Below are 15,071 nucleotides of genomic sequence, written 5' to 3' on the forward strand. Positions count from 1 at the left end.
TTTAGAATTGATAAAATCTCAAAATCTTTAGTCAAGAAAACATTCTAAATCTTTCTTTTTTTTCTTTTTAGATCAGAAGTTCACAATTAAATATTGCGAAAAATTTCATAAATACGTACGAAAATTAAAAAAAAGGAAAATTATGCACAACCACCCGAGTAGGGTCAAATACTCGGAAAAATTCGATTGAAAACAAAACTTTTGGTGTCCCGTGCAAAAATGAACACCGTTCTGTAGAGCTTACAATAAAAAAATACTGGAAAGGGAAGTACGCTCCATTGCACTCTTTGAGTCTGGCAAAAACAAAACCGTTGCATTGAAATGCATTGTCCTTTGGGAATAGAAAATGTTCCCCAGATTGTGAGGATAAAAAAATAGAAATATACCATTAAGTCGGCGAGTTTTTTGTTTCGAGTTTTTGTTTGGAAAAATACTATTTTTTGTATCTATCAATACAATATTCGCAGGATATTTTTCAAAATTTAAACACAATAAACAATAACAAACGGTATAAACCGCAAATTAAAATAATAGAAACAAATTTGTTAACAAAACTGAGAAAACATTTTTATGATAGTCCGCGTGGACTACACGACATGCTGGCCTAGAAACCTCTGCACAAAAAAGGGCACTAATTCAAAAAAGTTTGTCTTCGCGTATAATAGATTTCTGAATTAAAATGAAGATTCCTCGATCTTTTGGGGAAATATTTAAACAAAGTTGTGCTATAAATAAGAATTTATAAGTTTTCTTCAGAATCTAAAATAGTATACACATGAAAAATACGCAATATACAAGAAGAAGAAGACAACCAAGAATTTGTTTCAAGAAGAAAAGACAAGAAAAATGTACAACGTGTGGTGGAAAGATGATGATGATGTCATTAAAGAGAAGCGGGTCCGAGAAATTATGTAAAAGTGGGTAAAATAGTTGATATTTTCCTGGAAAATGACAAATGAAAGGCAAAAGTTTGTTTTTTTCCGAGAATCAGCCACCCGTAAACCGGGCGTTTGGAAAAACTAGAATTAAATGCAAAATGTTGAGGAATTAATTAATTGTTAGGCTCTATTCCGTCACAGGACTAACAAAAAAGAGCATAACCCCATAATATGCAAGGTGACAATTTTCAAAAAATTAAACAACACGGTAAGAGACTTCTCTTCGGATCAGAGAATATACATAGGGAAAACGGGGTTTTGTTTGGAGATCTCATGAAACAGGTACGAAATAAGACAGAATCATGTTAAACTTGAGTATGACGGCGTGCGATATCTCGATTGTTGGCTGTAGTGATACCGGTGTGAATAACCTGTAAAAAAGTTGATTTATGAACATTTTCTCGACATTTTGAACACAAAATATGATTTTCAATTTAATTTTAAAACATTTTTAGGTGGAGTGCCATCAATTGGGATTTCAAATACTCACTGGTCTCAAATGCCGAAATAATACTAAAGAAATACGAAAAAATTTCATTACATTTGAAAAAAGATCGATGATTTTGGCAATTTTTTAACACTTTTGGATTTTGTGACCAGACTGGGTATTTGTTAATTAAATTTTCTGTGTACTGCACCTGTAGAAGATATAATTGATCTTACCGTATCAGTAGGATGTGTGGCAACTGCTGACGTGGCACGTGTGCTTTTCCGTTGACTATTCACCCGAACAAATGCAGATATGGATGAGTTTGATGGTGATTTGACATTATCAAATGATCGATTATTTTTCGTTTTTTGAATTCTTTCCTCTATTGGTTTTCTGCATAACGGGCAATGATCCATCATGTTACAGCAATCCGAGCAGAAACCACTGAAAATATTTTTAAAATTGTTTTCAGAACGAAGTTTTAAAAAAAGTAGAGTAGAGTTGCAGTTGTGCAGTAATTTTATAGAAAGTAGGCCTTAATGTGCACTATAACTGTTAAATTTTTTTTTAATTTTGCAAAAATGGAAAAAATTTTATTCCCTCTCAAATGAAGTTTTTACATTTTTATATTTTCAGTACAAGTATTGCTAATTTTTCCAGATTTTTAAACTCAATATCTGATTTGAAACACCGCTCATCAATTTTTCAGACATTTGGAAAGAGATTTGCTGAAACTTTAAAATAGACCTAAAAATCAAAGATTTAATTTTTTAAAATTTTTATTAGGAAAAAAGCCTGAAAATTCGAAAAAAAAGTGTTTTTCAAATCAAAAACTCACAGAAAACAAACAGATTTAGCCGGAAAATGTCAAAATTGGGTCATTCGTTTGTGCGGTAATTCAACTATAATTAAATGTTTTTCTTTTGCAAAATTTAAAAAAACCCTTCAAATTCAGAAAAGTTATTTTTTTACGGTAAAATGGTGTATTTTTAAAAATCATTAAAAGCAAAATTTCAAAACGAATCTACTCCAAAAATCAGTTTATTAACCTAAAACAGACTCACTCATGATTGCATGGCAGAAGAGTTGTGCTCCCTGGAGCCGCAAAACAAATTGTACAATAATCTTCGGGTATATGCTCTTTTTCAAGCAATTCCAACCTCAACCTCCGCGGCACAATTGTTCTTTGCTCCGTGCTGAGCTTCCCGAAATCATTAAAACATCGAAACTTCTTTCCGGGATTATATTTGAAACGTGAAGCTCCAAAATTGAATCGACATTGTTGAAATGACATAAATGATGCTGCAGCAAATACACCTTCTGATGGTTGTCGATTACTTAGAAATTCAGTTTCCGGTTCTTTCAATGGAGTACCATTTAAATAAAATACAACTTCTCCTTCTGGAATATTCAAAAGTACACCGATAACATCTCCAGGTTGCCAATTTTCATGTTCATGTTTATGACTCTTCGCATTGTACCAAACTAATTGTCGGCAACCATCATATGCAACTGAAGACGCATCATCTCCAATACCGTAACCCTCATGATTCAGGAAACGAGATCTTTTCGTGGCGAGACCAATTTGCATGACTCCAGATGTGAGTACTGTAGCTTCATAATACCATACTCCATCCATTACTTCAAATGTACATCGAACAGATTCAAAAGAAGAAACATCACAACGAGCTTCCAATCCATCTGGACCAATTTTCAAATATTCACTGACATCTTCATGGTTAAGCATTGCATTGATTTTTGATGTTTCACAAGTTTCATATGAATATGGTCGGGATTCCAGAATGACTGAAAATATTTAGAATAAAAAAAGCTGGGGATCAAAGGTGACGGGTTTTCTATTTTTACTAAAATCAAAAATCGAAAACTTTTAATTTTTCCAATATTTCGAAAATAAACGATTTTTCGGAAAGTAGCTTTAAATGTGGTATTTTTCTTTTTAGACAAAATTTTATATTTTTGTTTTTTCATCAACATGAACAAAATTTAATTTCCTGAACATTTTTTTTTGATTTTTCGATTTTCAATTGTTCGACGACGCCCAATGGACTTTTCTTCGTTTTTTTGTTTTATAATTTGAAACATCTTTTAACGAATTTTCGAGCATTTCTTTACAGACACATTTAGCTCAATGTTAAACTTCGATTGTAGGATTTATTGTTTCTTTTTCTTTACGGAAAAATTTCTGAAAAATTGGCATCAAAGAAAAAATGAGGAAAATTTGATTAAAATTGCCGGAAACGACGAAAATGTCAAAATTAGGTCACTTAATTGAGCGGGAATTCAAAAATAATTTTTCTTCGCAAAATTCTTTTAAAAAACAAAAAAATATATATAATTTGAAGCAAAACCTATTTAAAATATTTTCTGCGATTTGCATCAAATATATTTTCAATTAAAAAACTCACAGATATTATCCAAAGCCCACTGCGCACAAAATCCCTCTTGTTTTGCAAACCAATATCTTGAAACTTCTTCATTTTTCAAATATTCTTCCATTTTTATCAACGGATGAGTCGTCATTTCCGTGAACATTTTGCATATTGAAATTTGGTTTTCTCGGGTTTGAGCGAATTTTTCAAGTGCCAAGAGGGCAAACATTCTCACACAATGAGTGTTCTTCTCTTTCTGAATTTGTTTTTTGTTGAAAAATCTTCATTTAGAATATTAATTCTTACCAGTGTTTTCCCGTAATTCGGTGGAAAGTAGGTAAGCCCGTAGCAAATAATTTTCATCAAATACCCTTTAATTTTATCGTTAAACATTGTAACTGCCGCGCTTCCAGCCATTTTCTCGGCAAGGGAACCAAGTACAATACACATATTTTTGTGCCATGATGGTGGAAGATGCTTTGAATCCACAAATTCACTACTTAATCCAAGAGAAAGAAGAAGAGTTTGTACTGATTCTCTACTTGGAAGTGGACATTCATCAAGGAATAATGATATTACTGCAGGGCCGAGAGGATCGTTTTCTGGTATCTGAAAAATAAAAATTATTTTTTTGGAGAAACCTTTTGGAGAAATTGGATTTTTTTGTGACGAAAATCGCTGTAAATTTTCAAAATACCATAATGAAATATCAAAATCTTCAGAGTTTTTTAAGAGTTCGGATAGACAACAGTGATATTTTTTTTCACAAAAAACATTTACTACTACAGAAATCAGTTTTTTGATTATTCTTTTGTTTCTCAGATTTTTTAAGTCGACATTGCTGAATTTCCGAAAAATTTTCGCTTGCCGTTCTGTCATAATAATTTTTGTTTTTGTCTGTGAATTGCTATTTCCAGTCGAAAAAAAGCTTAAATATGAAACATACTGTGTAGATCAACGCTCGTACAACCATTGTCCACCCTTTCTCCTCGTCAGCAATAAAGTTCAATTTGAGTAGTGATTGAGGTGGTTCTTGTTCACTAAAAAATTGAATTTTCATTGAAAAAGTTGGACTTTCGTTTTCGTACTTATTAACAAGTGTTCGTATGACTTCCAAAGTCTCTATAATAAGTTCTTTGATATCATCTCGAACATCACCATTTCCCCCTTCCGATCGACTTCTATGTCCATATCTGTGACCATTTGAGAAAGGATCCCGAGGTGAAGCTGAGGCATTACGCGCTTCTCGTCTGAAAAATTTTAATGGATTTTTTGATTCTTTTAAATCTAATAATTATGATAAAAATAATAAGGATTGTGAGATTGATATTAAATTGAAGAAAAAAACTTACAATCTCTTGATATTCCTTTTGCGTTCTTTCCTCCGCGCTCTCGCCTCTCGGCTAATGCACGTGCCCATTCTGAAAAAAAAACTGTAAAAATAATATGAATAATTTAGTTTTCGATGAAAATCAAAATAAATAGACATAATAGTTTTTCGATTTGATAAAATGATGCGGAACAGATTGTTAATGAGTAGATGGACTCGTGACCGAGTTTAAGGAAAGTTAGGTCATGAAAAGATGAGATTCTTTCGGGATGGTTAATTGAGCTTGAAAATAGCGAATTTTTGAATTATCTATTGATATTTTAAGCACGATGACTCAAAAGAAATAGGTTCTTGAATATTATCCGCGAGCAATTGAATTTTCGATCTATAAAAGAACAAGTGCACTATTATTCAGTCATTGAAAAGAGTCAAAGGTCGATGGAACTATTCAGTCGCTTATTTCTGCTTATTTTCCAGTTAATTAACTTCTAAGAAGGTTCAACTAGATTATTTCCAAGCAAAAGTACAAATATATTGAAGTTTAATTAAAAGACTTAATTCTTCAGATGATTTTTGTTTTATTTTTTTTTAGCCATTTAGCTTAATTCCAATACGAATATTCACGCTATCCTGGAAGTGTTAAGGTTTTTCCCCCTCTTAATGAAAGAATAAAACAATTTAATGCACTATCTAAGAGTTCGGCAGCGCATGTGACCCAATAAAATAATAAAAGTGACAATCGATCGACCCATAAAGGTTGATGTTCTACAACACTAAGTAAACTTATTGGCTAAAAATAACAAATACTTGGTCTTCAAGAAAAAAAAAGTAAGAAGAAGAAAAAGAAGAGAAGAGAGTGTGTTTTGTTCAGTGATGAGGTGCGAGAAGAAGAAGAAGCAGGAAACCGGACAACGAAGGCTGAGAAGAAGAAGAAGGACGTTGTGAATGAATGCAGAAAACGTTAATATACTTTTTTTTAGGAAGTTATGAATTGGTTATTACCCATCCAAAAGGGTTTGATGGTATACAATAAACGATCGTAATCAAATGAAAGTTAATTTCTAACCGATGTGGCACGGAAAAGTTGGCTAAAATTAGGATTCAGCTAAAATTAGATTCAATTTTTCGAAATTTTGAACTGCCATATAACTTATTGAGCACATGTCTGTACGTTCAAAATACCCTGAACCATTAGTTTTTCTTAAAAGAGATATTTAAATAAACTAAATACTAACAAAAGTTGGAATAGAAGAAGCGGTGTATGAAGGATGATGAGAATTATACTTTCTCCTTCGTTCTCATCTTCCGTATGAATTGGATTGGCAGAAAAAAGAGGAGAAGGCGTTTTGTTAGTGACATGCCAGATGAATATTAGCTTTTTGTGAAACTGTTTTGTTGTTAGCTAGTCAGATTCGCAGATTTTATCAGGAAAATTACTAAAACTTTAAGAAATCGAAAATCGGTGAAAACGAAAAGCGAATGACGTTGTAATGCCAGATGTCGTCACTTTAGTTGGTTAGTTTCTAGCGTAAAGCCAGTAACAGGTTCAAGGCCATCCCAGCTGACTCATATCGAAAAAAAGAAATATAAGCCATGCAATAAGGAATCGATTCTTGACAAAAAACACTTCTGGAGAGCAATTTTGGACGCTTTTGGCGGAGGAAAGAGCAATTTATATAAAATTGTTCGTTCTTTGGGTCAACATTTTTTCAAAACATATAAGACTGATTTCTTGCAGCTACTCAGGTAAAAGGTAAAAAATAAATATCGGAAACACCAAGGAACAACAAAAACTTCTTTTTTTTTTTGAAATCTCATTTTTTCGTTTCAAACCACCACGGGACGGGAAAGAAACGTGTTGAATTTAAATAAGTGGCAAGAGCAAATTTTAACTGAAAGTGGTATTTAAAAATATATTAAATAGAAAATTAATTTGATAAAAACTAATACTTAATTATATAATTTAAAAAAAAGGAAATTGTTTTTTATTAGAAAAACAATTTTCAGCGAGGGACACCGTGACGACAAAATGCAGACCAGTCTGCAATTTTGCGTCACCGTAGTCGCATGAAAGTTTCAAAATTGTTTAGAGAATCCCAATACTAAATTTATTCAAATAAAGTATCAGAAATAGGTTCAGAATTCTAAAATTATATATTTAGTTAAATAAATTCAATCAGCGCCGTTAAAATTTTCGTGCGGTTTCGGGGTATGTTTCGCGAACGGATCAAAAAGTACAAAAAAAGAGCAAGTACGTTTAAAACAAACAGTAAAAATTGTTGTTTGATTTGGAGCTGAACAATTATTGAAAATTATATTTCACGAGAAGAATGGAAGATCTAGAAATAAATATTTATTCTGGTTACAAGAGCTTGGAAAAAAAATTAAGCGACTTCAAATGAACGCTGAAAAATTAGAGAAAGACATCAAAATATATTCATTAGAGTTGGAAAAAGCTTTTCCAAAAGAGAGATATAAAGGAGAAGAAAGAATCGAAAAGTCGGCGAATTCCTCAACAGTACAGGCACGCCGTAACTGCTTATATGACTTGATCAACTTTTCGTATAAACAATTTAGAAATTGTTTTCTCAAGCAGTTCAAGAATACCAGGACTATAGGACTAATAGAATCGAGTATTCTGAGAGCTAGGAACAGAGAAAATAAGGAGTGCAAATAAACTCAATGGGCAACCTGCTGCTGCTGGTGCAATGAGCCGATGGAGGTAGTTTTAAAATGACTGATGATTTTGACTTTGGGACGGGCGGGACTTTGGGTTTTGTTTGCACTCTTCACCCCATCAAATTTCATACCATTTTTGCCTATTTTTATGCTTTACAATAACAACAGTACGAGCAAAATGAAATAATAATAATATGAAATGGTGTTATTATGGCAAATATGTATAAGAATAAGTACATATGTATGTATCACCTATACTCTTAAGAATGAGTAGACAAGGTGTGGCAGGTCAAATAGAAGCATTGAGAGTTGAAGAGAAATATAGAAATAAAAAGAACACGGGGATTCAGTTTACGAAGACAAGAAAGCTGCGATAATATACTTTCAATTGAAATAATTAAGTAATTGTAGATTCCCTTCAACTGTTCTGTTGGTTAGTGAGAAATTTTTTTTTAATCTTTCGACAAATCCACGCTAATTCAATACAAAAACGCAAGAAAGCCAAGAATGGGGCGGAGTCTGTTTTGGGTCAACTTCTCAGCGACAATTTTGTTTCAAAATTTTCCGAAAGAGAGAACGGTAGAACCAATGTCGAATAACCGTCCATAACTTGGTTTTGCACGGTTTCACATAGTTTTTTTCGTAGTTTTTGAGATAATAATCTTAAGAATCAGTTTGCAAGGTAATATTGAAAACATGAATTGCCAAGTTCAAGCTAATTATGGCTTTGTTTGAAAAAACAACTAAAATTCTGCCTACGATTTCCATGACAGCGCGCCTTTTTTTGTTTTCAAAATGCATGTTTCTTCGCTATTATACAAAATATATGTTTCCCACGGAAATTATGACAGCTAATATATGAATATACAAAAGGAAATCAATAAAATTTTAGTGCTGTGGACGAAAAAAAACAGAATGATAAACAAGCGAAGTGAGAGAGGGCACGTGTTTTTATGTGATAAGGAATACAAAATTAAACACAGATATCATCATTATCAGCAAGAAAATTCAACAAAACGTGTATTGTTTTCATTAAACTTTTGAATTGGAAAAACTATAGTTTAACACAATTTGGTACTTATTGGAAGGAGTACGCCTATTTTTCAAAAAATTAACAATTGAACCTTTACATATTTTCTCTAAGAAGAAAAGTTCAATACTTTCAGTTTTAAGATATTTTGAGCTTGAAAAGTGATCATTTTTCAAGAAAATCCACATGTTAGCTTAAACTTTTTAGAATTTTCAAAGTTTTACATTTTCGGTAAACTTCAATTTTGTTTATGCAAATTCCCAGAAAGTGGTTCATATTCTTGTTAAATTTAAAAGTGAAAGTTAGTTTTCTAAGTTTAAATTGCGTTTAAAAAGTTTTAGAGGACAACCCCCGCATATATGTACATTAGCCCATAAGTATCAATTTTACCTCGATCAATTTGAAAATATATTAAAACGTTTTCTATTCTACAGACATTTAAAAACTATATTTTCAAAATTAGAATAAAACTGAAGGCATTCAAAAACATTTATAACAGTCTAACTTAACCGTTGTTAAAACATTTTTGAAAAATTCCGAACTTAATGAATCAGATTTTTCTTTAAAAATGTCATAAAACTCGTATAATTGTATTTTATTTTTGGTCGACGCCCAAAATTATGATAGGTCAAAAATGAGTTTTTACCAATTTTTGACTGTAAATTTACAAAAATTTCAAAAACCTTCAGCATAGTTTTACTCTGATACTGGGCCATTTTAGCACCATGGGAGTAACATTACAAATTTAAAAATCATTCCAAAGTGCAAAGGACAAGATTAAATCTATTATCTAAAAACCGAAAAAGCCTGGTATAAAACTATAAAAATTGAAGAGTTTAACAGTGAGGCGCAGTGGCTCCTCTCTCTCTCTCTCTCGTATGCCATAGAGACCACCGCACCAGCTATTGACCGGTTTTCCGGTTCTTTTTTCTTTCTCTTCCTCTTGCACATACGCACACACCTTTCCGCATTTCTGTCACCAGTGCCCAACAAGAATTAGATAAATACTATGAGCGTGAGAGAGTCGCAGGTACCGTCTCTTCCGCGCAAGTGACGCAAATACGTGAACGGTGCGAGTGATCGCGCGGAAGGCATTTCACCGGAAAGGAGAGGCACAATGAAAAAACGAAACGTGAACTTTGAATGACAAGCCGATTGAGTGAAATTCAAAGGATCAAATATTGAATTAGTTAGGGAAAGGGGACCGGGGACAGAAGATCACATGCCTTGAGGTTCTGGTGAATATCAATAAATTCAAAGATTTCCATACAGAAACAAGAAAATCGGTAGTTTTCCACAATAACTTTAATTTTGTAAAAGTGAGCAACAGTGAAAAAATCCAAATACTATAGTTTTACATGTTTTAAAAATTTAAATATTTTTGTTACGCCAATAAGTGGTTTAAAAAAATAAGTTCAAATTAACTGTAACTAAAAATAGGAAGACAAAATTTCTTTAAATTTCCCGATTTTGAAATTTGGTAAATTACCAAAACTTAAAATTAGACTGAGAATTTTGAAAAAATCTAAACAAATCGATTTGCCTAATTTTGATATTGGGTCACTTTACATTCCCACTGACGATACTCTATTTTTGAATAGAATATTGCTGGCAAAGAAAGTGCTCAAAACATGCTGTAGACCTCGCCAACCCTTATAACATATTGGATACGGGACATTCTTTCGAAAATCGCCACGGTAGAATCTATAGAAACCACTTTTAAGACCATTCCCGTCAAGTTTCAGAAGCATGTACCGTGCAGGATCAAAGATAAATCATTGGCCAAGTTTTTTTAATGAAAAAAAAGACAAACTCATTTAGAAATCTTGATAAGATTCCCAACTCACCCAAAATAATCGCACCAAAGTCTGTCGACAATTGAGCACTTGCAATTATGATCGTGAAGATGTGCAGTGTCAGGTGAGAATTCACCAGCCAATTCGTTGATATAATGTGAAACGTTGTCAAAGAGACGTAGATCTGTTAGTCCAGCAAATGCCATTCGAATTGATTATCTGCAAGGTTGAAATTGAATAAATTGTTTAAAAAAATCCCAATCAAGGAAAAGGTAAGACATCAAGTTTTTTAAAAGTTATTTGTATCTAAACTTTATAGGACTTCGAACATACAAGAATGTTCGAAATTCTCAAAAAGTGTTTTGGAAACCCATTCGAGTAAATTTTGAGAATGTGAAATGTCTCAACATTTAATAGATTTTCAGATAATGAAAATAAATACGAAAAGGGATCAAAAAATACTGAGAAATACTCGAATATTGCAAAAAGTTGCTGAATGTCTTGGTACTTGAGTGCATATTTACCAACGCATAGATACCTCCCACTTAACATCTCAAAAAGAATTACGTGATTTTAAGACTCTTTGAAAAAATAACTGTCAGGTACAAAGAAGACGAGTGATAAGTGAGTGACCGGGGGTACGAAGAACGGGTAATTTAATGGAAAATCAAGGAGATGATAAGCATTAGCCCATTCATTCCACGAGGAAGGCGGTATTTCTTATCAAGATAAAGATCAGAACACGGCGTCCTTAGTTGTAGATTGAACGATGCATATTGATTTTTAAAATATAACTCAAAACTAGAGAATCAACTTCCGATATGGTTTTTTTTGAATTTTCGATAAATTAGTTGTTTGCCAGTTTGAAAAGCTCATAATCTGGGGAAAATCTGGGGAAAATCTGGGGAAAAATCTCAAATATGCTTTAAAAAAATTAATATTAATAATAAACATCGAGAGTTTGCATACATTCTAAAAAGTTTAAAAAATTATATTTGGAGCTGCAGCTCACAATTTTATATTTATCGACGGAAAAATAATACAAAAAGTTTCGAATCTCTAAAATGTTATCTATTCAGTTTCCGAGAAAGTCCAACATCAGAACTAACTGACAATCTATAATCTTTATCAGAAAGATAAGAAGGTGACAACCCCCTTCAGAATTTCAATTTTATGACGCTTGATCTTCAGCCACAAAGCATGAGTTGAGTAATAAAAAATAAAATTGATATTTAGATTTTTGGAAAAATTAATAAGAACAATTGAGTTTAGGAAGAAGCCCGTAAAAATTAATAAATATACCGAAAAACCGAATACCGAAATATTTTTTACACATTTTTGCTTGTTGCCTAAGAATATTTGCCGGAAATTTGTGTCCATTTTGTATTCTGATAAAATAATATAAATTAAAATAAACTATTAGGATGGCTTTTTACAAGTACATAAAAATTCTAAAACTGCAACTTTCAGGTGAAAAAAAAAGGAAAACTGCTCAAAATTCTGCAAAAATATGTGAAATTCTTTTCAAAAAAAAAAAAGGGAAAACACAGACCGCTAAAAATATCTAACTATAGGTTAATCAACACAAAGTGATAGACTTCTAAGTGACCGTTACTTCTCCCTTACCAGCTGGCTAACATGTGACATTAATTAGAGATTATATGAATTGAAGGAGACACAGATAGACAGGAACAGTGTCTTATCAATACGAATAATCACTTATTTGTGGCATTGAGAAATGAGGTTAGAAGTCGGAAAATATTTTTGAAAAAAGAAAAAATTTAATAAAAATAAATTTCATATTAGACTTTTTCAATGTAACGCCCCGTTTTGAAACCAGAACTAGCTTTAAAGTTTTGAATTAAAAAATATCTGAAAATAGGAAAAAACAAGTTCACGAGCTTGATTGTTATTCGTGTTTGAACTTGTAATAGGAAGTTCAGATAAAAACTGAAAACACAAAATGTTTTGGGTCTTCCCCAAAAAATACATGCTTTTCCTGAAAATGAACCAATAATTCAGGAAGTTATTATAAATTGCATGTTTACTGAAAATACAACTATTCTATCAGGTAATCGTAGTAAACTCTCAAAAAATTCAAAAAGCAACCAAAAGCAAGAGTCATTTGATGTCTGACCATTTTTGAATGGAAAAGAGGAAAAGCTTCTGAAAAAGGAGCCAAGGGGAAAGAAAGGAAGGACACGTGTACTTGGACCATTTTAGAGTTGTACTTTTCTTAGCACTTTTACGTAATTAGAACCGTTGTGACCACATTTTTGCATTCTTTTTCATGAATATTTTATTGAGGTAGAAAATTGTATCCTGAATTGATAGGGTCTAGAGAATTTGGAAATTGCAATAAAACCTATTTTTGAAGTTGCACAGTCAAAAACAAAATATTATATTTCAAAAACGATTCTAAAAGTAAATATTTTTAGATAGAGTGATGCGAATATTGTTGAAAAAACGTTGAAATTTTAAATTGAAACAAAAGTTTACACTTTTACACTTACTATACACTTTTAAAGACTAAAATAATCTGTGAAAATGCAGATATATAACCAAAAGAAGGGACTAAAAGTTATGCATTTGTAGTTATTTGTTTGTTGTTTGTTGTTGACAACATTGGGAAAAATAGAAAAAGTGAGGGGATGGGAAAATGGAAGATAGAAAACATCCAAATGTTCAGTGTAATGGAAGAGAACGGGTTTCTTTCACACAAAATATACGGATACAATTATTTAGAACTCAGAGAAATTATGGGTACAAAATTGGTATTTTTTGAATTTAAAGTGGCACAGTGTGAACTTCATTTTGCAGAGAAAGTAATGAAGCGGTACGGGGGGTAGACCAATTTATTTGTAAGAAATTAAGACCAGCAGTTATGGAGCAGTTTTAGAGCAATTTTGGAGCGGTTCTGGAGCGGTTTTGAAGCGGCTTTGGAGCGGGTTTGAAGCGCACACCTTAACCATCGAACGCTGCTAGTCCTTAATTTCGCACAAAAAATAGTCTACCCCTGCCCCACTTGAATTACTTGCCTGCTCAATTAACATTTCAGTTCTAGATCCTGCCACTAACCCAACGCCCCCTTCTGCAGTGCTCTTTTCTGATCACTTGTCAGTAGAATATAAAATACCTTTCATTCCTTCCAATTCAAATGAAACATTCCTGTAACGCTCCTATAAGACTACAAAAAATGCGATGTCACTCGACACAGGGCCCTCACCAATTGTTGTTTTGGGTGCAAGACGGATTTTTGATTGGCTCGTAATGGAGCAATACTAATAGAGGAAATGAGGTAAATGGTTTCCAGAATTTTCAAACAGTTTATAAGAATTTTGAAATCAAAGTTCAATTAGATCATTGTGAATCTGGAGGAGGTACACGACATGTCATATTTGCCCAAGTCGGATCCAATTGATCTTCATCATCCAGTGAAGGTTTATTCCAAGCGTAGTAGAATAGGTCGCTTCGAACAATGAGAAGAGCCATTGTCGAAAACTTCGACTGAAACTTTATATTTTCAGAAATCAACGTTAAAATTATCTTCTTACCTTTTTCTCGTCAACTGCAAACATTCTCAACTGTCCAGGAATTGAAACGTTCCGAATAAACTCATTTTTCGATGTAACCTTCTCAAGAATTGACACAGCAATAGCCTCGAAAATTGGTTCCACTTTGTCCTTATGATCGTTGGATCTACAGTAACCTCGAAGAATCTCTTGATCTTCTTTTGATACTTCTTTCGAGATCAATGGTTCCATTTTGACAAGCTGGAGGACTCTTGCACTAAAATAAATCGATTCTCCAATTGGTTCACCATCGTTGTCTAGAGTTTTCTCGTTTGCTTTCAGAACCTTGCATTTCTTCCATCCAGAGTTCTTTTTCAAATCTTTTATCTTTTCTACAGTGTGGCCCATAATTATGGGCCACCCTGTAGAACATCCAACATCCGTTGATCTCCGGTAAGCACTGAAATTTTCAGAATAGTTGAAGGTTTGAAAAATTTGGTTAGGTAAAGTTAATGTGCCATTGTGAATATACTTTTCTTCAAAATTTGAAAATGCATTTGTGGAGCGGACGAGATGAGCGACCGAAGATTTGTAGCGGGCCTAAACTTACCAACAGGATCCACGTCAATTTTCCATATCATCTTATTTTCATCCTTCTCAAGTGGCGCCGGAGATACGGGACCTTCAATTTCTTCGAATACACTTCCCATCATTGATTGTCTCATTTCTTTCGGAACTTCTTTCGGAACTTCTTTCGGGACTTCTTTCTTTTCTTGCTTCTGTCTTTCACTAACCCTTAAAATTTCAGATTTGTTTCAAAAGTGTTTCATGAATTTACTTTGACGGAAGCTTCTTCACTTTACCAGTCGTTTCACTTCTAACACTGAGTGCTGAATATTGTTGATTTGTACTTTTTTCCTTTTGGTGTAAGACCAGAAGCCTTGTTAAGGACAACATTTGCCAAGG

General features: G+C 32.8%; 1 protein-coding gene and 1 pseudogene across 3 annotated transcripts; both read right to left on the minus strand.

Annotated features, from left to right (window-relative positions):
- Positions 1 to 540: 540 nt before the first annotated feature.
- On the minus strand, positions 541 to 10,819 carry F16A11.1 (RING finger and SPRY domain-containing protein 1). 2 transcript variants are annotated; one of them, NM_060098.6, is made up of 9 exons: positions 10,645 to 10,819; positions 5,111 to 5,179; positions 4,847 to 5,008; positions 4,705 to 4,798; positions 4,065 to 4,367; positions 3,795 to 4,014; positions 2,433 to 3,174; positions 1,602 to 1,812; positions 541 to 1,309 (listed from the first exon to the last, which is right to left on the minus strand). In NM_060098.6, the coding sequence occupies exons 1-9, from the start codon at positions 10,797 to 10,799 to the stop codon at positions 1,244 to 1,246; spliced, it is 2,022 nt and encodes a 673-aa protein (NP_492499.1). In that variant the 5' UTR covers positions 10,800 to 10,819; the 3' UTR covers positions 541 to 1,243. The 2 variants fall into 2 exon arrangements, with proteins under 2 accessions (NP_492499.1, NP_001129765.1); NM_001136293.3 differs by lacking the exon at positions 10,645 to 10,819 and having other exon boundaries at positions 728 to 1,309.
- Positions 10,820 to 13,953: 3,134 nt separating this feature from the next.
- C17E4.12 lies at positions 13,954 to 15,062 on the minus strand (annotated as a pseudogene). Its single transcript has 4 exons — positions 14,944 to 15,062; positions 14,712 to 14,900; positions 14,148 to 14,565; positions 13,954 to 14,100 (listed from the first exon to the last, which is right to left on the minus strand). Coding segments are annotated over exons 1-4 (873 nt in total).
- Between the last annotated feature and the right edge of the window lie 9 nt (positions 15,063 to 15,071).

This window comes from Caenorhabditis elegans, chromosome I (genome assembly GCF_000002985.6).
Source record: "Caenorhabditis elegans chromosome I".
Classification (NCBI taxonomy): Eukaryota; Metazoa; Nematoda; class Chromadorea; order Rhabditida; family Rhabditidae; genus Caenorhabditis; species Caenorhabditis elegans.